This window comes from Glycine soja, chromosome 9, assembly GCF_004193775.1.
Source record: "Glycine soja cultivar W05 chromosome 9, ASM419377v2, whole genome shotgun sequence".
Lineage (NCBI taxonomy): Eukaryota > Viridiplantae > Streptophyta > Magnoliopsida > Fabales > Fabaceae > Glycine > Glycine soja.
In genome coordinates this window covers 14,612,655-14,640,282 of record NC_041010.1, presented here as the reverse complement: position 1 = coordinate 14,640,282, position 27,628 = coordinate 14,612,655, and the positions used below count along the sequence as shown (strand labels likewise).

General features: G+C 39.0%; 2 protein-coding genes and 1 non-coding gene across 3 annotated transcripts; 1 reads left to right on the top strand and 2 right to left on the bottom strand.

The window, feature by feature from the left end:
• The first annotated feature begins 7,516 nt into the window (after positions 1-7,516).
• LOC114369082 lies at positions 7,517-7,623 on the top strand. The gene has a single exon (XR_003657541.1). It is a non-coding gene; the product is annotated as a small nucleolar RNA R71 (small nucleolar RNA).
• Positions 7,624-20,767: 13,144 nt separating this feature from the next.
• Positions 20,768-23,879, bottom strand: LOC114367569. Its single transcript, XM_028324764.1, has 4 exons — positions 22,504-23,879; positions 21,790-22,397; positions 21,114-21,704; positions 20,768-21,032 (listed from the first exon to the last, which is right to left on the bottom strand). The coding sequence occupies exons 2-4, from the start codon at positions 21,814-21,816 to the stop codon at positions 20,910-20,912; spliced, it is 741 nt and encodes a 246-aa protein (XP_028180565.1). The 5' UTR covers positions 21,817-22,397; positions 22,504-23,879; the 3' UTR covers positions 20,768-20,909.
• On the bottom strand, positions 22,008-22,842 carry LOC114368204. Its single transcript, XM_028325536.1, has 3 exons — positions 22,747-22,842; positions 22,504-22,713; positions 22,008-22,397 (listed from the first exon to the last, which is right to left on the bottom strand). Exons 1-3 carry the CDS (start codon positions 22,840-22,842, stop codon positions 22,008-22,010), a joined length of 696 nt encoding a protein of 231 aa, XP_028181337.1.
• Positions 23,880-27,628: the final 3,749 nt, after the last annotated feature.

Below are 27,628 nucleotides of genomic sequence, written 5' to 3'. Positions count from 1 at the left end.
AGAACAAATAAAATGGAATACGAAACTACTAATACTAAAAACGGGTTGTTTCCTCTGATTCAGAAGCCACTCTCTTATCCTGGGTTATGGAGAATTCGTCCCTAACAGTCAACCACTTAATCCAACCCTATTTCAATTTACTAAGCGAAAATCAACTTAGGGTTTTCAATACGTGATTAGGCACCACATACACCAGTTAGCCCTTCGTCCATTAAGCATGAACACAAGTTAGGCTCAGAGGCAATTAATCGAACACGAAGCGTGCACTGATTAATATTCACGAAATTGGGATAACTGGTGAAGGGAAAACTGCCAGGAAACCACATTACAAACGAAACCTCAAAGAGAGTTGGGCTTCGTCCTCAAAAGGAAACAACACCAGAAAATCTAGCCTTCCATGGATTCAAACAGAAAACGCAAATGAAACATGAAGCAGAAACGTAAATGAACAAGAACGTAAATGAACAGAAACGTAAATGAACAGAAACGTAAATGAAAGTAGAAGAAGAAGCAAGAATGAACTCGTAATTAGAGGCAGAAAACGTAAAATTGCATTACGAACTCAGAAACGTCAAAACAGAAAAATGAAAACCCTAAAACAAAGCTCTGAATAATGAATAGCATAACAGAATAGAATGCCCTGCACGAATCCCAAGGCAGCTATTTAAAAAGAGTCACTCAAAGTCATTGGGCCCTATTTCAATACTCTGGCCCAAAACGAAATAAACACTGAACAACATAAAATAAAATTGCGAAATTTCCTAATTAGAAATTAACTAAGGTAAGCGCTGCTTTATTTGCCCTCTTCAAGTCCACAACCAAAATCCGGATTAAGCCCAATGTTTCATTAATTCCTGAAATTAGATTAAAAACATCAAATTAGCTAAATGAGCCCAAATAATAAAACTGCCTAATTAATTGACAATTAAGACCAATCAATAATTAAAATGGTGCAAAAAGGGTTTAGAAAATAGAAGAAAATGATGGCACATCAAAACCCCCCATACTTAGCCTTTTGCACTCCTGGGCAAAATGAAACAAAGAACAAAATCCAAGGATATGAAAGGGAGACAAACAAAAACATTCACATATTTCTCAATGAACATCAAGGAATGAAAGGAATGGGTAACATCTAACATAAGGAGATCCAAAAAGTCAAGACATTCATGAAAATCATCCAAGCAACCCAATCATGGCAAAATAGTTAATCAGCTCAAGAATGAAAAGTGATAAAGCCTCACAAGATATACACTCTATCTCTCAAGTGTCTAGGCTACTATTTACCCTCAAAGCACCCATGAAAGCAAACACCACATAAACTTGGCAAGATTCTAAAATTGACAATCAACCCATAAACACGAGCACATGAGGATCAAAAGGTCTTTTAAGGTTGTAATGGGGCCAAGGACAAGGTATGGAGAAATATGGAATAAGTGGCTAAATCCCAAAGGAATAGAGGAGCAAAGGGGAATAAGTGCATATTAAGAAAAAAATAAAAAGAAGTAAAGATAAAAATTAAACATGAAGAGTAGAACCAAGAGTTTCATCATTCTTATGCCATTTAAGATCTTATTCACTCAACTTTATTTCTTTTCTTTTTCTTTTTTTTTTCGAATTTTTTTTTTTCGAATTTTTTTTTTTTTCGAATTTTTTTTTTTTTTTTTTACTCTTTAGCCTTTGAGAAACAACATTTCATTCAGCATGTCCAACATTTAACCAATATACAATGTACATCAAGTATGGCCCAAAATACATCATGAAGCATAGCCAACAAAACAAGTTGTCCAATGAAACAAAAACCCCCCACACTTATTCCCAAAACAATTCCAAAGCTCCAAAATTCCTTAAGGATATGGTAATATCATGGTTTTTCACTTAAGGCTTGTAGTGAGCTTCAAAACAAGGAAAGGGAAACAAGGCTCAAAAGGGCTATCAAAGGAATTAATTCAAGGTAAGTCCATTTGGCTAGAAGCTTATAAGAACAAAATTGCCTTAATCATTTCCAAATATGCATGTGAATTAGGACGCATCAACAAGAATCAAGCCAAGGCTATTGTGCAAGCAATCAATGGGGCAAAACACACCAAATGATTATAATGATGGATGGCTCAAATTCTCACAAAGGTAAAATCATCACTTTCAAATTGAGCTTTCAAAACTATCATGACATGTAGAGAAGAATCAAGGATTTCAAGTCACAAAATGTCAAGAACTTTTATTTTCAAAACAATTACCCATTTCTTGAACATATCCTATAATTCAAAGAAAAACATGCAAAGTCGTACGTGCACACGAAATTGACCCAAAATATTAAACTGAAAATCCGACGAAACTAACAACATTAACAAATTAACACAACTAACAAATTAACAAAACCAACAAAACTAGAAAAACCAAAGAACACTCCCCCCCCCCCCCCCCCCCATACTTAAACAACTCATTGTCCTCAATGTAGCACAATTAAAAGATTAAAAAAAAAATTAAATCATCAAAGAGAATCGGACAAGTGTAATAAAAGCAAAGAAAGAGATAGGAAAAGAAAAACTCCCTAAGTCATGGTGGAGGAAGAGTAGGGTGGAGTAAGGAAGTCTCTTCCACCACTACGTCCACTAAAGAAGGGTTCGTGAGGAATGGCTTAAGTCGATGTCCATTGACCTTGAAGCTCTTGTTTGTGGAGTCGCTTTTGATCTCAACTGTACCATAAGGAAAAACATTAGTAACAACAAAAGGACCAATCCACTTAGACCTCAACTTACCACTCATGAGTCCAAGTCTAGAATTATACAATAACACTTTTTGCCCAACCACGAAGTCTTTTTTAACTATCATGCTATCATGGAACTTCTTGGTCTTTTCTTTGTAGAACTTGGCATTCTCGTAGGCTTCTAGGCGGATTTCATCTAACTCACTCAGTTGCAACTTCCTTTCCTCGCCAGCTTGATCCATAGAGAAGTTGCAAGTCTTCACTGCCCAGTATGCTTTGTGCTCAATTTCCACTGGAAGATGACATGCCTTTCCAAAGACAACCCGATAAGGAGACATTCCTATGGGTGCTTTGTAGGCAGTCCGATGTGCCCAGAGAGCATCATCAAGCCTGGTACTCCAATCTTTCCTGCTTGGCTGCACAATCTTCTCTAGAATTCTCTTGATTTCCCTGTTAGAAATTTCTGCCTGTCCATTAGTCTGGGGGTGGTATGGTGTGGATACCCTGTGTACCACCCCGTATTTTTTAAGCAGGGCATGCATTGTCCTGTTGCAAAAATGGGTTCCTTGATCACTAACAATTGCTTTAGGTACTCCAAACCTGCAAAACAGATTAGACCTGACAAAGTCTGCGACAACTTTAGCATCATTAGTTCTAGTGGGCTTGGCTTCCACCCATTTTGAAACATAATCAACTGCAAGGAGAATATAAACATAACCAAAAGAGACAGGAAAAGGACCCATGAAATCTATACCCCAGACATCAAACACCTCACAGAATAGCATAGGTTGCTGAGGCATTTGTTGTCGCCATGTAAGTGTATTTCCTGCTCTCTGACACTGCTCACAAGTGCTGCAGATCTTCCACGCATCTTTAAAGATGGTGGGCCAATAAAAACCACAATCAAGCACTTTGCGAGCTGTCCTTTGAACACCCAGATGACCTCCCGGTGCGGAAGAATGACAGAACTGCAGGACTGAGTCAGTCTCATGATCTGGAATGCACCGTCTAATGACCTGATCACTGCACAATTTCCACAAGTAGGGGTCATCCCAAATAAAATGCTTAGCATCACTTTTAATCTTATCTTTTTGGGCCTTAGATGCTAAGGGAGGAAAAACAGAGGCAACTAAATAATTGACAATGTTAGCAAACCAGGGAGTAGAAAGAGAGTCAGAAATACTATACAATATATACAAATGATCATCCGGGAAATCATCCCGAATAGGTGAATCTGCATCAGAGATACGTTCGATCCGGCTCAAATGATCAGCAACTAGATTTTGTGCTCCGCTCCTATCACGGATCTCCAAGTCAAACTCTTGGAGCCAGAGCATCCATCGGATCAACCTAGGCTTAGAATCAGCCTTCTTCAACAAGTACTTTAGAGCTGCATGGTCAGTATAAACAATAATGCGAGTACCAAGCAAATAAGATCGAAATTTTTCAAGAGCAAAAACTATGGCTAGAAGCTCTTTCTCAGTAGTAGTATAATTTGCTTGGGCAGCATCTAAAGTCCTAGAAGCATAATATATCACCCTGGGCAATTTATCAATTTTCTGAGCAAGGACAGCCCCCAATGCATAATTTGATGCATCACACATAAGCTCAAAAGGGGCTGTCCAATCGGGTGCCTGGATGATGGGGGTGGTAGTCAACGCTCTTTTGAGGCAATCAAAAGCCTCTTTGCATCTGTCATTAAAGTCAAACTCCACCTCCTTTTGCAACAAGTTGGACAGTGGAAGGGCTACTTTGCTAAAATCCCTTATAAAGCGCCTGTAGAATCCTGCATGACCAAGAAAAGATCGCACCTCTCGCACACAAGAGGGGTAAGGCAATTGTGAAATAACAGAAATTTTTGCAGGATCTACTTCAATGCCCTTATTGGAAATAATGTGGCCTAAAACTATACCTTTCTCAACCATAAAATGACATTTTTCAAAATTTAGCACAAGGTTAGTTTCAATGCATCTATTCAAAACTTTTTCCAAACTATTCAAACAACCATCAAAAGAGGATCCATATACAGTGAAATCATCCATAAACACCTCTATGCAATTTTCTAAAAAATCACTGAAAATACTAATCATGCACCGCTGGAAGGTACCAGGGGCATTGCACAGGCCGAAAGGCATCCTCCTATAAGCAAAAGTGCCGAAGGGGCAGGTGAATGTGGTCTTTTCCTGATCCTCAGGAGCAATAGTAATTTGCATATAACCAGAAAAACCATCAAGGAAACAGTAGTGGGATTTACCTGCCAGGCGTTCAAGCATCTGGTCAATGAATGGCAGGGGAAAATGGTCCTTTTTGGTAACCTGGTTCAGCCTCCTATAGTCAATGCAGACTCTCCAACTGTTCTGCACCCGAGTAGGAATCAGCTCCTCCTTCTCATTTCTGATCACTGTGAGGCCAGTCTTTTTCGGGACTACCTGGACGGGACTCACCCATTGGCTGTCGGAGATAGGATAAATGATTCCAGCTTGCAAAAGCTTGGTTATCTCCTTCTTCACTACATCAAGAATCACCGGGTTGAGTCTTCTCTGTGGCTGTCTTACTGGTTTAGCTCCATCTTCTAAATTTATTTGATGCATACATGTGGATGGGCTAATACCAGGAATGTCCGCCAGGGTCCAGCCTATAGCCTTCTTATGCTTCTTGAGAACTGACAACAACTTCTCCTCTTGCTCATCAGCAAGAGAGGCAGATATAATCACTGGAAAACTCTTGCTATCATCCAAGTAAACGTATTTTAAATTTGATGGCAGAGGCTTCAATTCTGGTGTGGTCGGCTGGACAGTGGTAGAAGGAGATGGTTTCTCAGCCTTTACCTCATAAAGAAAGTCAGAGGTATGTGTACTTCCTGAAACATGGTTAGTCCTATCTGACTCTATAAAATCAATCTCAAGAGGTAAAACACCACCACCAGGCATGCAATCAATATCACTCTCAGATTCACTCTCAGCATCAAATTCAGACATATGATCAAGTACAATTTCAGACTCAATGCATGAAGAGTGAGAGGCATGCAGATTAGAATAAAGATCAGTCATGTATTCATCAACAACATGGTCAATTATTTCAGCACGAAATACAGAAAGATCTTCAGATGGGTATTTCATAGCATCCAGAATATTAAAATGAACAGTTATATCACCAAACTCCATGGACAGTGTGCCTGCATAAACATCTATCTTAGTTCTAGCAGTTTTCATAAAGGGTCTGCCTAGAATGATGGGAACTGATCCTTGAGAAAATCCATCTTCCATATTCAAGATATAAAAATCAACAGGGAAAATCAGTTCACCAACTCTAACTAAGACATCTTCTATGAAACCAACAGGATAGGCAACACTTCTGTTAGCTAAATGAATTACCACATCAGTTGACTGCAAGGGACCTAGAGATAGAGAATTAAAAATAGACAGAGGCATAACACTAACAGAAGCTCCTAAATCTAGCATGGCATTGTCAAACTTACTATTCCCTATGATACAAGGTATGCTGAATGTACCTGGATCTTTGCATTTTTCAGGAATTTGAGGAACAGATTTACCAATCAATGCGGAGACATTTCTGCCCATGCTAATCCGTTCACTTCCTTTAAGCTTCCGCTTATTAGTGCACAGCTCCTTCAAGAATTTGGCATATCTTGGAATTTGCTTTATTGCATCCAACAGAGGTATGTTTACCTCTACCTTTCTAAATGTTTCCAAGATCTCTTTCTCTGCCTCTTCCATTTTTTTGTTGGAAACTGCTCTTGGAGGGAATGGAAGAGGGGGAATGTGCTGCTTCTGCAAATCAGAATTACCTGTGGAAGAAGACTCACCTGCACAGAAATTGTTAGGTAAATTTTTGTCATCACCTTTTTCTGGAATAGAGTGAAGTTTGGCAGGTTCATTTGCAGATGAGGAAGGTGCTACGGGTTGAGGTCCTTGACATTGCTTTCCCGACCTCAATGAAATGGCACTGACATTTTTGGGATTTTGGACAGCTTGAGAAGGCAGCTTGTCAGAATTCTGGGACTGTTGTTGATTCAATTGGGTAGCTAATTGTCCCATCTGATTGGTTAAGCTCTGAATGGAGGCTCTGGTCTCTTGCTGAAACTGCATGTTCTGCATAGTCATTTGCCTCACAAGTTCTTCGAGGGAAGGTTGTGGAGGGGCCTCAACTGTTGGTTGTTTCTGGGGTTGTTGCTGTTGTTGGATTGGTGGAGGAATGTATGGTCTGCTTGGGCCAGCAGCATTTTGGAAGGAAGGAGCAGGCTGCTGTTGTTGCTGAGGGCTGGACCATCTGAGGTTAGGGTGATTCCTCCATCCAGGGTTGTATCTGTTGCTGGAAAGGTCATAATTGTTCTGTTGTGGTTGATTTTGCTGCTGAGGTTGAGGAGGTCTATTGTAAATATTTGCAACATAAGCTTCAGGCTGCTCAATTGCTCCAGGTTGCTGCATGGAAGGGCAAAGGTCTGTATGGTGGTCAGCAGAGGAGCACAAACCACAAACCCTTGCGACAGGTACAAATTTCTGATTCAAGGCCAGCTGGGTTACCAAGTTGACCAACGCATCCAGTTTGCCTTCAAGCTTCTTAGTTTCAGATGATGCAGATGGGTTTGTAGCTACCTCATGCACTCCTCTAATGACTATGGCATCATTTCTGGCGCTAAACTGCTGGGAGTTGGAGGCCATCTTCTCAATTAAATTTCTGGCTTCAGCAGGAGTCATGTCTCCAAGGGCTCCACCACTGGCAGCATCTATCATACTTCTCTCCATATTACTGAGTCCTTCATAAAAATATTGGAGAAGAAGCTGTTCTGAAATCTGATGGTGGGGGCAACTGGCACATAGTTTCTTAAATCTCTCCCAGTACTCATACAGGCTCTCTCCACTGAGTTGTCTAATACCTGAGATATCCTTCCTGATGGCTGTGGTCCTGGAAGCAGGGAAAAAATTTTCTAAGAATACTCTCTTAAGGTCATCCCAGCTCGTGATGGACCTTGGAGCAAGGTAATACAGCCAGTCCTTTGCCACTCCCTCTAATGAATGAGGAAAAGCCTTCAGAAATATGTGATCCTCTTGGACATCTGGGGGTTTCATGGTGGAGCAGACAATGTGAAATTCTTTCAAATGTTTGTGCGGGTCTTCACCTGCAAGGCCATGAAACTTTGGAAGCAAATGAATCAGTCCAGTCTTAAGAACATATGGGACATCCTCATCAGGGTATTGGATGCACAAGCTTTCGTAGGTGAAATCAGGTGCAGCCATTTCCCTTAGAGTCCTCTCACGAGGTGGAGGTTGTGCCATGTTCTCAGAATGTGCAAAATCAGAATGCTCAGAATCAGAATGCTCAAAATTATAATGCTCAAGATCAGGATGTTCAAAATCACCAATAACAGAATGCACAGATTCACCAGTTATGGAATGCTCAGAATGATCAAAAGGTATAAAATGATGCCTAACTAATCTATGAAATGTCCTATCTATCTCAGGATCAAAGGGTTGTAAGTCAGATGGATTGCCTCTAGTCATACACTACATTCAGCATGCACACAACTAGTTGCCTTGTCATGTAAATAAAGGTGTAGGTTTGAACTACAGCTACCCTCAAATGATATCCAAATGACTTGAAATTTTGTGAGCAACCCTATAAAATGATGAGAAGATAGCACAAAAAATTTCAGACAAAAATTCAAAGTCTAACTATGAAAGCTAAAAATGGTAGGTTAAGAAAAATAAGTGAATAAAACTTGAAAAATAAAAAACTTTTGACAGAATCGCTTTTTTTGGACGATGGAGACCTCAACCGGCCTACGGCGGGCTGCCACGGAGTAGGAAATTTTTTTCTACCCCAAATGCATATATAATAATTGCGATTCTGATAACCGGAGCAAAAGTTATGGCCGTTTGAAGTTTTGACAAACACAAAATTTGCTAGTTTTTTGGAACTTTCAAATCTGACCAAACTAAAGGCTCTAGCTATTTTTCCCACAAAATATGGATTAAAAGAAGTTACCACAAAAAAATTCAGCCAAAAATAACAACCCTAGCTACTAAAACAAAAAATCCCAATTAATTCAGCATGGGTGGTCGCTAAAATCCGTCTCTAAATGATTTCTACTACTACTCTGTTTTTCCGCAAGCTGATTTCTACTACTACTCTGTTTTCAAGCACAATCTTCACAGCAAAACACCCAAGACTGAAACAGGGGAAACGCTTAATGGTAAAACTGAAACAGAACACACATTAAACAAAATACCAGGACACTAATCAACACTAACACACATACTAACACAATACTAACAATTAAAACACGAAAGGATTAAACACACAACACTAGCTAGCTATTATGAACCTTTGGACACTGCTCCCCGGCAACGGCGCCAAATTTGATCGAGGCTGTACCCGAATCAAATAAACATGAAAATGCAGTAACTAGGAAGTGATCCTAGGTCGTTTCCCAACGAGCAGTGACAAGCCAAATGTTCATAATATACTTGCAGTAACAGTAACGATGGGGGGGGGAGGGGGTTTGGTTGTTTGGTAATTAAAGAGCAGAACAAATAAAATGGAATACGAAACTACTAATACTAAAAACGGGTTGTTTCCTCTGATTCAGAAGCCACTCTCTTATCCTGGGTTATGGAGAATTCATCCCTAACAGTCAACCACTTAATCCAACCCTATTTCAATTTACTAAGCGAAAATCAACTTAGGGTTTTCAATACGTGATTAGGCACCACATACACCAGTTAGCCCATCGTCCATTAAGCATGAACGCAAGTTAGGCTCAGAGGCAATTAATCGAACACGAAGCGTGCACTGATTAATATTCACGAAATTGGGATAACTGGTGAAGGGAAAACTGCCAGGAAACCACATTACAAACGAAACCTCAAAGAGAGTTGGGCTTCGTCCTCAAAAGGAAACAACACCAGAAAATCTAGCCTTCCATGGATTCAAACAGAAAACGCAAATGAAACATGAAGCAGAAACGTAAATGAACAAGAACGTAAATGAACAGAAACGTAAATGAACAGAAACGTAAATGAAAGTAGAAGAAGAAGCAAGAATGAACTCGTAATTAGAGGCAGAAAACGTAAAATTGCATTACGAACTCAGAAACGTCAAAACAGAAAAACGAAAACCCTAAAACAAAGCTCTGAATAATGAATAGCATAACAGAATAGAATGCCCTGCACGAATCCCAAGGCAGCTATTTAAAAAGAGTCACTCAAAGTCACTGGGCCCTATTTCAATACTCTGGCCCAAAACGAAATAAACACTGAACAACATAAAATAAAATTGCGAAATTTCCTAATTAGAAATTAACTAAGGTAAGCGCTGCTTTATTTGCCCTCTTCAAGTCCACAAACAAAATCCGGATTAAGCCCAATGTTTCATTAATTCCTGAAATTAGATTAAAAACATCAAATTAGCTAAATGAGCCCAAATAATAAAACTGCCTAATTAATTGACAATTAAGACCAATCAATAATTAAAATGGTGCAAAAAGGGTTTAGAAAATAGAAGAAAATGATGGCACAACACGTGCATGATGCATATGCGAAAGGCACAACACGGGGATGTACATAGTACGACAATATCCACAAACAAATATAATCAAAGGGGTACACGACATTTAGGACTACATGCATGGCAGTGTAAAAAATGGCACGCAGCGTGTTTGCTTCGTGCCCCTATTTTAGGGACCTACGTGGGAGGGAGCTAAAAGGGCTTTTAGTGATAATTCCCAAGGTGGCCATATCTCTCTTGATGGTCTCTAGAGGTATCATCCCCTTCGAAGAACATATTGCGGCAGTAGAGACTACTAGCAACAATACGTTTATCAAAGAGAAAATCTCTAGATGACGGTTCACTGTTATCAAGCAAGTCGGAGACCTAGCATGACCACAGATTCACCTCCACTCCTTATGTTCCCATGGACCCGGGTATAGGGCCCCTTTTCAACTCAACGTGTGTGCAAATAGTGTTGGTGTTTGTGTGCATCAAATGAATAAATATTTACCTCATGCATACATTTTAAAACACACTAAAAGCACCAAAAGAGTTTATATATACAAGAACATAAGAAAAAAAAAGACAAAGAAAAAAGAACAAAAGGGAAGTCATAGTAAGGAAAGCACACTGATTGATTGGCCTAACTCTCTAGCAACGGTCCCCAGTGGAGTCGCCAACTGTCGCAACCTACCCTTCGGCGGGAGGGCGACACGAGACTCACAGGTGCATCTTCCAAGGAAGGAAAACACGCGGAGTCGCCACCAACGTTTATTTGAGGAAAACGTCGGAAAAACCGGAAAAGGCGTGGTCTACGAACTTTAAGTGTGAAAGGTTCGAGAGTTGTATTTATGCATGGGGAAGGTATTAGCACCCCACGCGTCTGTCACAAGGGATGGTAGCCTTTAATCAAGTGTGCAAATACGACTTCAATTTGTTTTATCTTCCCTTTTTTACGCTTTTTATGTCTTTTTATGCCCTTTGTATTTTTTATCTTTTTGTGGTCGACCAGGAGGTTTCCCTTGCTCCTACGTATTCCTCAATTGTGATAAGGAAATCAGACCTACGTAGTTCTTTGAGAACTAAACGTTGGTTAAGTTGTTTTTATCCTTTTTTGCAAGATATATTTTGATTGAATAAAAGGTCATTTAAGGCGTTGGACCATTAAACAATCTTTCGATTCTTTTGAAAGGAGAGACAATATTAAGGTATTGGACCATTAATGATCTCTTGGTTTTTTTTGAAAGAGGTGACAAAGCTATGTATTGATTTTAGGCTTTTAAAAATCCACGTTTAACCAATAAAAGCAAAAAGGATCATTTCAAGGCATTGGACCTTTAAAGATGATTTTTAGGTGATGACAAAAGCTTGATTTATGAATTGATTTTAGCCTTAGTTTCACTTTGGTTTATTTAGTCAATTTGATTAAGAAAGAAAAACGTCTGATTGATTTTTTTGATTATGTTATTTAAAGATATATTTTTTTTATTATATTATTATTTTGCCTCTTTTTGGTTTTAAACGTGGTTACAACGTGAAAGATCAGTCGGATTTTATTCTAACAGAAATTAAAAGATGTTACAACTCAAATGATCGGTGGAAATTTATTTTATTTTTGATTTAGGCGAGAAAACGACTTAAATGAATGACTAAAGCACGTCAAAAGGGGGTACGGAAAGCAAACGAAATAAAAATAAAAGCACGCGAAACAAGTGGGGACAAATAAGGGTACATAGAATGAATTGAAAGGTTCGATTTCGGGAACTTACCGGTTGAAGACAGAAGAACGTCGAAGAACGAACGAAGAACGATGAAGAACGGTGGAAAATCATCACAAAATCGCCCATGGAAACGTCTCAGAAGCGTTACGGAAGCGCCTCGGCTTGGATTTTCTTCACGGAAACAATTTTTCTCACTAATTTTAAGTGAATCTCAAATACCAAGAGGGTTGAACGAATTTGTTCTGCCCTCCTTCCCCTATTTATAGGGGAAAAGAGGGAGGTGGTTGCTGCCTAGCTTGCCCAGGCGAGCTGCGTTGCTTCCACCAGAAGGCACCGTCTTCTCTTGGAACATCCTGGAAGGCCCAAGTGGGCCTGATTGCTATTTGCACACCTCTGTTTACTAAATGCACCCCCTCTACCCTTTTTTGCTGATTCTTTTTCCGTAACGTTACGAAACTTTACGAATTACGTAACGATACTTGTTTTCTTTCCGTAATGTCACGAAACCTTACAGATTACGCAGCCGTCCCCACTTTGGCTTCTGGAATGTTACGGAACTTTACAGATTGCGCATTAACGCTTCCTTTCGACTCCCGACATGTTGCGGAACTTCACGGATTGCCTAACGATGGGTGTCAAGTACCTTGAAGTGGTCAAGCGAAGGTCGCATCCCACCAAACAGATGGTCCCCGGATGAAATTAGGGTATGACAGGGCCTCTGAGAGATCTCCGACATGTAGTTCTGGTAATATACACTTGTCTAATGGTGGTGACATTTTTCTCATTGTGTTCTTTCAATGTTAGAAGAATACTTTTAGGCTTCACCATACTCTTTGTCATATCAGTAAACATGGTCTTCTCATCACGAGTTAGTCGACCAGCATATGGATGGCCAACCAATGTCTCAACAACATCATGATTATGAGACCCACACATAACCCTAAGTACCTATCATTCACCAGTTTTTAGTGGTCTTCCTTTCAACTTTAAAGGGCAATCACATTGTCTATATTTGCTACCCCTCTCATAACCCAAGACAACAAATGTCTTCCTTCCAGGTTGTTTTTCTGTGTATGACCTCAAAATGACAACAACAAAACCCAACTCAAATGCAACCTCCCGAACCCATTTCAATAATTTGTCTCGAGTATCAAAAACCTGCATAAACAACATAAAACATTTTTTTGGTCGAAGTTCACCTTCCAAGTATTAAATACATCAACAATTAAATAAACTACCTATTAACTATAATGATGATATTATTACCTTCGTAGTTGTAAAAAATTTGCTGCAATCTTCATTTTTAACGGTATCATCTTGTCAACTTCATCAGACATCTTGTTGAAGTAATCATCCTCCATACAAACTAAGACTAAAACTATAACATAAAAAATTACTAAAATTGTAAAATAAAAATAAAATTTAATCATCTATTAAATTTCTTCTGGATAGGCCTTTCTGGAAGCAAAAAGTACATTCCAAAACAAGCTTTTCGGAACAAATAAACTTTCAAAAAAGGTGTTCCAGAAAAGACTTTTTTTTTAACATTCATTCTGGAAGCAAAATGTCATGACATAAGGAGTGTTATGGAAAGTAATACTAGGCTTATGGAAAGCCCACTCTAGAAGAAGCACATGCACTCTAGAATGGATTTTTGAATTCCAAAAAGGCCTATCCAGAAGAAAAATATTTCAGAACATACTTTCCAGAAAGGTGTTACTTCTGGAATAGGTGTTCTAGAAACCTTTTGCCAAAAAGGTCACTACAGAAACTAAGAAAAAGGGACGTACAGTGCGCTGAAATGTACCTAACGTGGAGAGTTGGAGGAGAAAAGCATTGGAACCTCTAGCATAGTTGGAAAAATTTAGTTGGAACGTCTGGTGTTGGAAAGCGGTTGTGATGTGGGAAGAAGAGAAGAAGGAATGGAAGGGTCCGTGGGAGGAAGAAGAGGAAGAAAAAGAAGAAGATACAAGGGATAGGGGTTAGTTGAGATTTTTAAAAAAATGGAAGATATAGGATACCATTATGAAGATGTAGAATATGACTGCCTAAAATATGGGTCGGCGAATCCAATTCATTTTTACACTTTGGGTGTTGCTAGGTGCACGCAGCAACATTGCTGGTGCACCCAGCAATATTAAAAAATCCCCATTTTGACCCTCTGATTATTTTCTTTAAAAGGAAGATTGTGGTCCCTCCTCGCTTACAGTTTCGGCTTTGTTTTTTCGCGTTTTTTTGTTGTGGTCCCTACTAGCTTACCTTTTAAGTGTAGTTTTTTCGGTGTGGTCCCGTTGCTGTGTTAAGGTATGGTTTTTTGAAGTTGTTAGAGGGTTAGTGTTGTTGTGTAGTTGGAACATGCTGTTTTCATTTCGACTCGACCGAGGTATGGGGTGTTTCGTTTATTTTTTTGTCGTCGATGAAGTGTTCTTCGTTTAGCTTTTTATGGAAGAATCTTTTCTTGAGAAATTTGAACATACGGAAGAAGTTCTTCCGTAGGATTCATTTGGAAGAACTTCTTCCATAATGCAAATTTTATACATACGGAAGAAGTTCTTCCATATAAAGCACACGGAAGAAGTTCTTCCGTAGCTTTCTACGGAAGAAGTTCTTCCGTACGCATAATTTTTTGATTACGAAAGAGCTTATTCCGTATGAATCATACGGAAGAACTTCTTTCATGGAGACCATACGGAAGAACTTCTTCCATAGTTTTAAAACTTCATACGGAAGAAGTTCTTCCATATGAAGTATTTTTTTGTTTTTCTTTTTTTTAAAGATTAAATGTTAATATTTCAAATTTGGTAACATTTTTAAAATTTTTATGCCATATTTCATCAATTTGCGGATAATTGGTGAATTAGGATAGATTTATAAAGTCTGTAGAAGATTAAATTAGTTGGTAGTTTTTGTATCATGTATTAATTTGACAATTTACTTAGGTAGTTATGATGTTCAAATTAGGTAGTTAAATGTTGAATTAGTTGATAAAATTAGGTAGTAAAATGAATTAGTTGATTTAGTTGATAGATATTGTTAGAAGTATTTTTTTCTGAGTTTATTTGTGTAGTAATAGTGTTGAAAATAGGTAACAAAATGTTTAATTAGTTGGTATCTTTTTGTATGATGTATTTATTTGACAATTTATTTAGGTAGGTAGTTACGATATGTTCAATTTGGTAGTAAAATGTTGAATTAATTGATAAAAATTAGGTCGTAAAATGTTTAATTAGTGGATTGTTAAAACGTTGAATGAGTTGATAGTTATAGTTTGAATGAAGTTGTGGATGATGCATATTTGTTTTTTTTTTAGTTTTCGTTGAGATGAACGAAGATCAATGGACGTATGATAGTTCGATGTACGAAGAATTTGATATGGATTTTGAAGATGAAGAACAATGTGGTCTGAATTGATGCAATCCTACCCCGCAAGGGCATTGGATAGAAGACCCCAAGTAGAATGGGCCAAAGATGCAAGAGAAGGCCCTAGGGTTCTTATGAGCCTTATGGTAGATTTTGGGCCCATGGGCTAAGTACGAGCCCACTTATCTTTGTAAATATTAGATTAAGGTTTCATTATTTTTGGGCCTTGTATTTAGGGCTCCATAATGTAGGTAGGGTACCCTAGAAATATAGGATTTTTTAGCCCTTGTATTTTAGGGCACCTAGACTAGTTTTTGTATTAGGGGTAATTTTGTAATTTCACATGCACTAAGTGGATATTTGATGTGTGTGGTTAGAAATAAATTTAATTGAATTGGTAGAAGCCCAATCCAATTAAATTTTAGAGGGGGAGGTGAACATTTGCTTACTACACCCCATTGCCACATCATATAGTCACACTTTGTGCATGTCCTTCATGCTTTTCATGCCTCATGACACCTAAGCACACTTAGTGGAGAATCTTGGAATTGATCTTGGATTAGTGGGCTGAACCATAACTAAAATTCACTAATCATAATTAGTGAAATTTTGGCTCCACAAATTCAAGTGAAATTTGAATTTCCCTCCAATTCTGTGTGACACTTAGGCTATAAATAGAGGTCATGTGTGTGCATTTTTTTTCAACTTTGATCATTTGAATATTAAACTTCAGATTTCAAAGCTCATTTGGAGCACAAAATTTCGTGCTCTTCTCTCCCTCTCCCTTCATTCATCTCCTTCTTCCTCCAAGCTCTTATCCATGGCCTCCTATGGTGGTGAGCTTCTTCTAGACTCATCTTCTCCTTGAAGTGGCATCTCCTCTCTCTCTTCCTTCTCCATTCCGCTGCCATTCATTTTCCAAGGAGCAAAGGAATCCATTGATGAAGAAGATCATAGGCCTACAAGCTCCAATGGAGCTTGCATCATGTGGTATCAAGAGCATCTTCATCTAGGTGATGTTCTTTTGCTTCCTCTATCTTTTTGTTCGGTGAATTCTCTTTAATTCCTTGTTCTTCATCTTATTCTCCATGTATATCCTCCATTTTCTTGTGGTTTGGTGCTGTTTAGAGTAGATTCAAAAAAAAAATAAACCGATTAAATCTTAGATCTACTCTTGTTCTTGCATTTCCATGGTTCAAATTTTGTAGATCTACTCTTGAATCTTGTTTTTGTGTTGATTTTAGGTTCTATCATTTTTCATTCATAATATTCTTGTGATGAACCTTAGATTTAAATTTTCTTCCAAAATATTGATTAGAAAAAAAAAACACAAAAACCTAAGTGTAAATCACTTAATCCATGTTGTCTTAGAGTAATGTTTAGTCATTGTAATTGTCACATTATGTTCTAAGTTTGTGTTGAATTTTTATTTTGTTGATTGAATTCTAGATACATTTGTTCATGTATTCTTGTCATTCTTAGCCTATCTTTTGAATTTTGAGTCTAATTCATGCATGTTATTTAGTTCATAACATGTTCTAAATCAATTCCTAGAAGTAGTCTTGTTCTTGAACTTTTTTTTTGTTTTCTAAGTTTCCTACATGATGCCTATGATGAAGTTGAGTTGTGGTGCTGAGTTGTGTCTGGATTTGTGAATCAAATAAGTCTTAAGCTCTCTTGAATTGTGTTATTCAAGATAATTGAGCATAAGCAAACACAAATTGTAACTATCCAAGCCTTAAGCAACATAAACACTACTCTTGATTTCTAGGTTGAAATCGCTGGTGCTGGCAGCTTGAACATACAAAATTGTATAAATTACTGGGAATTGGTCACTACGAGTTTTGAGCCGAAATTTTTACTGAATTTTCTAGACATCTGTAAATAAATTATAAAAAAAGAACCAAGCGATTTGGATTAAAGGAAAAAATAAGAAAAATCACACAAGTTGGAAGAAAAATCAGTGTCCAAGAAAAAAAAAAGTGAAAGGGAAGTGTGCTTGTTGTTTTGGCTCAAAAATTTGTTCTATAATTGGTGCCTATTTTATACCAATCCTAGATCTGAAATTTAAATTGAAAATTATTGTAAAAACAAGTGCCAAAACTAGAGATTTCTTGAGTCTTTTTTTTTCTAGTTTTTCTACTCTACTCTAGAGCCATTCTAGGTTTCGCTTTGAGTCCTAGCTTGCTTTTTTGTGCTTTTCATTGCTTTAATTGTTGAATAATCCTTGAAAATTTGTCTTGTTAAAACTCTATTGGTTTAGCTTTCATTTCATTTTTTTTTGTCTTTGGTTATTGCTTGTCTCTTTGTTTCCCTTTTTGTGAGTTGCCATATAGGGAATTGGAAAGGAGGATTGGTGCCATATCTTGAAGAATTTGAGTCAAGAAGAAAGGGGCCAACCACCTTAGGAGCTATTGGACTAAGAAGCACTTCAAATTGAGTGAAACACTAAAGAGAGAATAGCCACCACAATTGAGGACTTTTTTTTTCTTGGTAATTTTGTAATTGGCAATTTGCTTTGCTTTCAAATTTTGTAACAAAAAGGCCTTTCATTGGAAGTAAGTTGGGAGCCTCCGCTAGGTCACCCTACTTCCATTTGTGTGTAATAATTTTAGGCAATTTTCCCTTAGGATAGTGAGTGCTTTGTTGGGAACCTTAAATGAGGTCATCCAAACACTCTTAGGATCCGCCTAGTTTGCTTTTCTTGCTTACTTTCATAGCTTATTTCTTTTACCCTCCATTGTCAAACCGCCTAGATAGCTTGCCTTTTACCAATTAGTTTTTACCTTATCTTTCACACCTCTTTTAGTGTTTATTTTGGCTAGTTTCAACCATAGTTTCTTTTACCTTTTTTTTCAAACCCCCAACAAGAAAGAACCATAACTTAGGAACCAACATGAGTCTTCATTCTTCATCTAGTGTTAATGGTGAGGGTTCTACTCCTAAGGACCCCTTGTATAAGATATTAGATGAGTTGAGATCCCTTAAGTTGTGGAAAGAAAAACAAGAGAGAAAAGAAAAAGGTAAAAAAAGAGTGGAAGAAATAAGTCAAGATGAAAGAGAGAAAATAAGAGAGGAAGAAAGAAGAAAAATAATGAAAGAAATGAAAAGAGAAAAACATGCCTCCTATAGTAGTCATAACTCTTGCAAGAGCCTAAGTGAAGAACTTCGTGACTATTATGAAGGAAGGCATAGGTCACATCTTAGACCTCACTCCCATAGGAGAGAAAATGAAAGAAAGCCTCAAGAGGTTAACATTAAACTCCCATACTTCCATGGGAAGGACAATGAAGAGGCTTACTTAGATTGGAAAATAAGGGTAGAGCAAAAACTTAAAAGAAAGCCTACTTTAAAATCTTATGGCTATCATTCTTATCCAAAGAAAGACCAAGGTCTAGGCATCTTAGGAGCAGCACCTTCTAAGCCCAATGATGATAAGGGGAAGACAATAGAAAAGCAACCCCCTAAGGCTAGTATGCAAGAAAAGACTAGCTCTATAAAGTGCTTTAAATGTCTTGGAAGAGGACACATTACTTCTCAATGCTCCACCAAGAAAACCATGATTATGAGGAGCCAAGACATTTATAGTAGCCAAGATGAGGCTACTACTTCACTTTCCTCTAGTGAAAGTGAAGAAGCAAAAGGGGAAGAATCTAGTGAAGAAATCTACCCCCAAGAAGAAGGAAAACCTTTAATGGTTAAGGAGGAGTGTAAGGAGGTAAGTGTCTCCTCCAAGAGCTTAGCTAAGAAGGAAAGACATTTTGAAATAAAGACAAATATTAAAGAAATTTCCCCTCTTAAACAACCTCCACATTTTCTCCTATGTAAAAAGACACTTGTTCACATTGCCACACCTCTTAGGCTTGAGTTTATTCCTCAAGTAAAGGAGTTGTTCGATGAGGGTTTGGTTCGCAAGAGCTTAAATCCTTGTGCTTTGTTGGTGCCCAAAATAGGTATTATTAGGCACCAAATCCCTAAAATAGGTGGTATGATGAATGCTTTGGGTGGTGCAACACTCATTTGTAAAATCACTCGTGCACCCAACATCTTCATGATTTGTGTACATAGGGACTCATTAGGTAGGTTTGTTCTTATTTTTAGTTTCAATACAAACTTAGGTACTCATATGGGACACCTTAGGTTTGTCATACTTTTTGGTAGGAATAATCTACCCTAAGGCTCATGAGAACCCTAGGGCCTTTTGAGGCATTTTGAGTAGTCTTTGCAGTAGGGACTTTTTTTTTGTATTTTGTCATGGGGGTGAGCTTAGTTATTATAGGGGGTGTGTAGCTAAGTTCTAGCTTCTCTTCTCAAGGAGGTGAGCTTAGCTATTAGAGAGGTGTGTGTAGCTAAGCTCCAGCTTCTTTAGGAATCTTTTCAAGGAAGCTTCTCAAGGAGGTGAGCTTAGTTATTAGAGGGGTGTGTGTAGCTAAGCTCTAGCTTTTTAAGGAATTTTTCTCAAAGAAGCTTCTCAAGAAAGCTTCTCAAGGAAGCTACCTAGTCTATAAATAGAAACATGTGTAACACTTGTGGTAACTTTGATGAATGAGAGTCTTGTGAGACACAACTCAAAGTTCAACTTCTCTCCCTTTTTCTTCCTTCAATTTCGTGCTCCTCCCTCTCTCTTTCTCTCCCTCTTTCTTTTCATCCATTGAAGCATCCTCTCCAAGCTTCTTATCCAAGACTCATCTTGGTGGTAAAGCTCCTTCTTCCATGGCTTATTCCCTAGTGGATGGCGCCTTCTCTCACCTCTTCTCCTTTGTCTTCTGCTGCATCTCTATGGTGGAAAATCACCATTAAAGGACCTCATTGAAGCTCAAAGATCCAGCCTCCATAGAAGCCCCACAAGCAAGCTTCCATCACTTTCTTAAGAAAACTTCCTTGAGAAGCTTCTTTGAGAAAACTTCCTTGAGAAGCTAGAGCTTAGCTACACACACCCATCTAAAAACTAAGCTCACCGCCTTGAGAAGCTTCCTTGAGAAGCTAGAGCTTAGCTACATACACCCATCTAAAAACTAAGCTCACCTCCTTGACATAATACATGAAAATACAAAAAGAAAAAGTCCCTACTACAAAGACTACTCAAAATGCCCTGAAATACAAGGCTAAAACCCTATACTACTAGAATGGCCAAAATACAAGGCCCTAAAGAAGGAAAAACCTATTCTAATATTTACAAAGAAGAGTGGATCCAACCTTGACCCATGGGCTCAAAAATCTATCCTACGGTTCATGAGAACCCTAGGGCCTTCTTTAGTAGCTCTAGCCCAAGCCTCTTGGAATCTTCTATCCAATACCCTTGGGGGGTAGGATTGCATCATCCCCTCCACCTTGGAAAGGATTTGACCTCAAATCCCGAGGTTCTTCATACTTTGGGCTCCTTCCCTCGACACCTTTAAAAAGAATAAAAACATATGTATTAGTGGTGTTGGGTTAGTCATAAACATTACACGAAAAATAAAATAATGAAACAAATAATTTACAAAAATTGTATTGCCAAAATAATGTAACAATTACAATAATGTTATCAAATACAAAAATAATACACATGATATCAAAAACTAATCTATGCGCTGTCTATTTCGCGCCCTAAGACTTCCATCAGAGGCGTCACCCTAAGCGATCCGCAGGCAATCTTCCATGATCTCATCATGTAACTCTGTTCCTGCAACAACCATCCTAAGGTTGAGCACACGCTCCAACCTTTCTGCGATCGCTTCGTAACCTTCACAAGCAACCTGTGACAGTCATAAAAACACAATTATTACAGAATATTAAATAAAAAACAAATTACAAAACACTAAAACAAATTAAAATACCATTGAATGTCTGGGGAGATCAGTTGCGACTGAAACCTCCGGGACATGTGGCTCGACGTATGCATCCACATCTGGGGCAGCTGGCTGTCTGGGATCATCGCCTTCCTGGGTCGGCATAACGAACGGGTGAGATATCTGGAAAAACCACTCCATGTAGTTCGCTGATACCTGGCCGGGGACAACACAAATCTCACCTACGGGTGCTACAAGATCCCCGAAATGCATCCACCTATTGTCTATGTCCTCATACGACAATGAACCAGTAACCGACGGCAAAGGGATGGTTTGGATGTACCCAAACTGTCGTACCACCCTCTCTGGTCTGACATAGACCACAACATAACCCCATTTGAGCTGCCCCTGGTAGCATGAAATAAGCTCGAAGCCCCTAACTGCCCGGTGCTCACTGTAGGGCAACCAAGAAACGTCCGTGATCGTCAAAGCATCTAAACATGCCCTATACGGTGCTCCCTTGATCCCCCTCATGTGTGCCTTCGTCGTAAGACACCTGTAGGCATGTGGGGTCGTCTCAGCGTACCCATCATTAGTGACGCACTGATGAACACTGGGAAAATACTCATATATCCAGCACTACACAAATGAAGTGAACATAAGATAAAAAAACATTTACAATTCATTATCCAATTTAAACCTATTTACGCACTTTAACATTTACCTGTAATAGCGTCAAGTACCCACCCATCTGTCATGTGGGGGCCTGCAAAGCTTCATTTAGCTGGTCATACATGTGAACCAGCAAGGAAACTCCCCAAGCATAGCCCCCAGACTGACCCAGGTCTCGAAAACCCTCTAGATGCACCACATGAACATGGGTTGCACTCATATTAGCAAAAAGAGTACAACCCACCAGGTGGAGGAGGTAAGCACGCGCCACTACAGTCGCACGTAAGCCCCATGAGCACGTACGTACTTAGCTCGAGCCTCCTTGCCGAATACCTCTAAAAGCTCCGTCAACAGCAAGATTGCCTCGTCCACTCCTAGAGGCTCAAACCTGCGTAATGCCCCTGCGATAGGAAGATGGAGGAGACACGCCACATCGTCCAGTGTGATCGTCAACTCCCCCACTGGAAGGTGGAAGGTGCTGGTCTCCCTATGCCACTTCTCCGCAAATGCGGATATAAGTCCAGGATCGTCGGTGACCACAGAACACCTGATCAATGGACTTAATCCGGTGTTGGCAACAAGGCCTTCAATCTCACGCGCTGGACTCCCAAATTTATCAACTTTCCTACCGTGGGAGACCAATTTCAACTCAGGTCGTTCCTGAGTTGAATAACACAACATAAAAGTTAATTAGACATTCATTATCACAAACAACACAACAAAAAATAAAAAATTAGCAACTAGAAACACGTCTAAATTAAAATACCTCGCCACTCCAGATACTATATGCCACATGGTCAGCAAACGATGTCAGCACCGATGTGTCACGTGGCCCACCAGGGAATCCCTCGCCATGATCAGTAGGTGACCCCTTAGCACCATCAGCAGCTACATCCGCAGCATCTACGTCCGCAGTCAGAATGTCCTCGTCCACATGAGGAACATCCTCTGTCACATTAGGAATATCCTCAATCACCTAAGGAGGAACATCCTCAGTCACCTGAGGAACTTCCTCAGTGACATCAACCTGAACCCGTTGCCTATGGGCAAAAGCGGTAGGCCTACGATGCCGGGGAACATCAACATCATGCTCATCCTGACCCATGCCTCTGCATGTACTACTACCTAAGGCACGTGCTAAACCTCTTGTTCTAACCATAATCTGAAAATCATGAAGAACAATGTAGTTTTTTGGTCAAATTAACTATTCATATAATTGGTAAATAAGGTTTGTCAGTACTCATTTGGTTGAAAATTTTCTAGCTAATGCAACACAAATAGGTATGTCAAGCAATTTTGTGTATGTTGGTTTCAAGAGAAATAAAAAGGATCAATGGTTTTAACAAAACCAGTACTCTATGGCTTCTCTCTTATCTCAGCAATGGCAGTGATTAAGTAATAATAACATGATTGGATTGGGTTTGTGTTTGTGAAAATAAAAATTAAAATGTGGCGTTATGTGGGTGGAATTTGCGATTGGCTATCTTTATCTTTCACTCTCAACTCCCTCAACATCAATGGATCCGAGAGGCACAGACTATTATGGGAATATTTAGTTATAATAGCATGCTTGGGTTATTCATATGTCAAGAAAATATAATCCATTTTTGGATTATTCATAGGTGAAGAAAATAAAATCTTCATAATAGAATAGTGATTGTTTGATTTCACTATTAGAGTCAAGAGTGTAACCCCCTGATATATATATCTATATATTATTAGTAATTATGTTTGATGTTCGATTATATTCGTTGTGTTATTTTAATCCGTAATTATTTTCAAAGAGGTTAATTTAGTTAATAGAGGGGTGTGGGTAGATAAAGATCTAGCTTCTCAAAGAAGCCTCTTGAGAAAACTTCTCAAAGAAGCCACGAGGAAGCTTCTTGAGGAAGCCTCTTAATGAAGCTTCTTGAGGAAGCTACATGAGTTGCCTCGGTAAAAACACTGCCCAGCCTTTGTTAACCATTGGATTGTCTCAAACTTTGGTCTGCAACTTCAAAAGACACTTGTCCACAATCTGACCGTTGGGATCTTTGAGAAGATGTCTGGAGTGTGCGCAAAGCTTCCGTTTCCGAGAGCATTTCTCATTTGAACGTTTCAGCCTTTGCTTTTGTGTACCTTAGGAAAAACATCATTTCTTCTCCTTTCTTTCTTCCAAAACCATTTCTAACGTCCCAAGCACTTTCTCCATCACCCACAACCACCATTAGCCACCACAAACCATCGTTGTTCTCCGTTGAAACCCCACACCGAGAGGAACCCTTCAACCGAAGCAAAATCTTCCAACTTGGCTTGCGGTTTCGGTAGAGAATGAAACCCTAATCTGACTTTTCGTTTTTCCTTCAAGAGGCTTGCGTGGAACCAACGAGCAAGGACGAAAAAGGAAATCTCTAAGTGAAGCGACAAGGAACCCGCTGGTAGCTCACAATAGGTGAGGGGAGTTTATTATAAAATTTACCGTTTTAACACCATAGCTAGGGTCAGGGAACCTAGCTACGAGGATATTTGTCTATCCCTGTTGCATGCTGATTTTTCATTTCAAGAAAATTATGTTTTTAACTAATGGGATGCGATATAATTGTCCTTGATTTGCATGCGAGTTTTCCAAAATGGAATAATGTTTTAACTAATGAGATGCGATAAAATTGTTATTGATATGCATGCTGGTTTTTCAGGAGAACCTATGTTTTGACGAATGGGATGCGATATATATATATATATATATATGTGTGTGTGTGTGTGTGTGTGTGTGTGTGCGAAATGCGATTTGTTGTTGATGTCGCTATTGAGGATTTTAATTGATATGTGATGATAACGATAATTTTGATGATATTGGTTTGAGATGACGTTGTTGATAAGACTATGTCAACATGAATTGATGTTATTGTTAATGATTATGTGAATATGAAATGAGGTTGTTATTGTTGTTGATAACGTCATTGAGACGAGATGATGTCTATGTTGAGAATGATATGGATATGCAATGTTGATTGATGTTGAAAATGCATTGGCATGTGCATGTTGTGTATGTTCGTGGGGGGCACTGTGCAATGACCTTCCAGGGTCTTTGGCACTAGCTTTTGGCCACGTTCATACGTCGTATGGAGTGTATGTCATGAGGGTAGAGTGCACTGACCTTGTCGGATGGCCTAGACGTGGGTAACTAGCGTGGTTAGAGAATCTAAGCATTTTTGAGGGGATGCTTAGGCGCTTTAATTGGTCCATGGTCTTTGGCACTTACTTTTGGCCATGATCCTAGCTGATACGACACAGGAAATAGAGTAATTGTGGTCAAGTGTACTTTGTACAGAGGGGGCTTGTCACCTGGTAGGGAACAGTTTTGGGCTCCCAGGCTGATCACCTATGGGAAGGGGGCTATTACGTGCACAACCGGGTGGTCCCGATGAACTCAGCACAGTTCCCTAAGTTAGAGTGTCGTGTGGACAAGCTTAGGCTATTTCCTGAGGTTTGATTGTTGTTGGTACGTACCACATTGCATCTTAGTGTTAAGTTAGGTGCATGCATCATTCTGTGCAGTCTTGATTGGGTCCATGGATGGATGATAAGTAATTGTTGGATGTGGATAATGAATATTTGTTGGATATGAGTGTTGAATAATGAATGTTGTGTATGCTCATCATGTTTGCCTATGTTCATTGCTAATTGTGGTTATTTGGTTTTGGTATTGGTTCTTTTTATAATGAACTCACCCTTGCAATTTTGTATCGTGTGGTTGATACTGTGATGATCACGAACATTGTTCATGGGAGCAGAATGACAGCAGCAGGGTGCAGGAAGTGAAATTCTGGTCAGGAGAGAGTTGCGTTTTGTAATGAACTCTTCCGTAGTTGATTTTTAAGTTTTATTTTGTTGAGTTAAAGATGTAAAACTTGGATTTTAATTATATCTATGAACAAATTTAATTTTTGTTATGTGTATGACGTGTACCGAGTTACTGATCTATATAATTATGCATATTCACTTAAGTAATGATGTGTTGTTGGATGAATGTATGTTGTGACAAAATTACTTCTATTTTCATAAGAAAACTTAAAGGAGTTCATTTTATAAAAATTAAAATTATCGCATATTAGAGTGTTGATATCGTAGCGGCGAGGCGGGTCGTTACATTTAGTGATATCAGAGCCCGGTTGAACCTTTCAGCCAGTGAGTTGTGAGTCTACTATGTTTTTCTGTGCATTCTCTGGTTGTTTTGTTGAATGCTTTGTGTTGGTTGTTTGCTGTTGTTTGCTGATGTTTGATGCTCGTTCTTTGCTATTAGCACGTATTCACTAGTTGTGTTTTAATGAGCTATAGAGATTTAATTGTTGTAGTCATATTGAATTTGTTTTCCTGATGTCTGCTATACCATGAATTTCAATGCTGGGTCACGGATTATCAGACTGGCCACCTGTATAATTTGTGATGGGCAATGGAATGATATGGCAAGCGATCAGAAAATACAAATGATGGAAAGTGGGTGTTAATGTCTTGAGGCATCAACTCTCAAGAGTAACTGAGTAGGAATTTGTGATGGTTGTGATTGTTGTGTGGTTCTTTGTTTGTGTGTATTCATTCCATGTGTAACTCCCTGGTGTGTATAGGGAGTGATGGATGGACAGAATGATCGTGCGATAGTGGATGCCCTTCAAGCCTTAGCTTAGGCTATAGGGAATCCAAATAGAGGAGAAGTTGGTGGAGCTATTGAGTACCAGGGTTTGGATTGCTTCTAACGAAACAACCCTCCTTCTTTCAATGGAGGATACAACCCTGATGGTGCTCAGAACTGGATAAGGGAAATTGAGAAAATTTTCCGAGTTATGGCATGTTCGGAGGGGCAAAAGGTTGCTTTTGGCGCATATACTCTAGTGGAAGAGGCTGAGTATTGGTGGGAGAATACTCGTCGATGCCTAGAAGCTGAAGGTCAAGATGTGACCTGGGATGTCTTCAAGAGAGTGTTTTTGGAGAAATATTTTCCTGAGGATGTTAGGAACAAGAAGGAGATGGAGTTCTTGGAGCTTAAGTAGAGAAACATAATTGTGGCTGAATATGCAGCCAAGTTTGAGGAGTTGGTGAGATACTTTCCCCATTATCAAGGGAGAGATGGTGAAAGTTCCAAGTGTGTAAAGTTTCTGAATGGCTTGCGACCTGAAGTGAAGCAAGCTGTGAATTACCAAGGTGTTCGTCAGTTTCCACTTTTGGTTAACATGTGTCGGATTTGGGAAGAAGACTCCCGAGACAGGGCGGCCTATTATAGGAGTACAGGTCCAATGAGGAACAAAAAGAATGGGCCTCAACATTGGGGAAAACCATATTCGACTCCTCCTAAGCAATATGGTAATCGCCATGACAATCAGAGGACTGTTGCTAGGGGATTTGCAGGTGGTAGCGATAGCAAACCCAATACTTTCTCCACTCATATCATTTGTTACAGATGTGGTAAGTCAGGGCACATCTCCTCTAATTGTCCCGATATATGCATAACATGTTTTAATTGTGGACAAAAGGGACATACTCAAAGAGATTGTTCATGACTCAAGAAGGAGCAAAATGATGGAGGTCCGAATGACCAAACTAGACATCCAAAGGCCATGAAAAGAGTCTTTACCCTTAATGGTGCTGAAGCCTCGAAATCCAAATATCTAATCCAAGGTAGATGTTTCATAAATGGGATTCCTTTTCTTGTATTGTTTGATTCTGGTGTCACCCATTCCTTTATATCCTGTTTGTGTGTAGAAAAACTTAAGCTTTCTGTGTCTTCTTTAAATAAAGATCTAGTGGTAGAGACCCCTACTAGTGGTTCTGTGTTAACTTCCGATGTGTGTTTGAATTGTCCTGTGGAGATTTCTAGTAGAACATTCTTGATTGATTTGATTTGTTTGCCTTTGAGT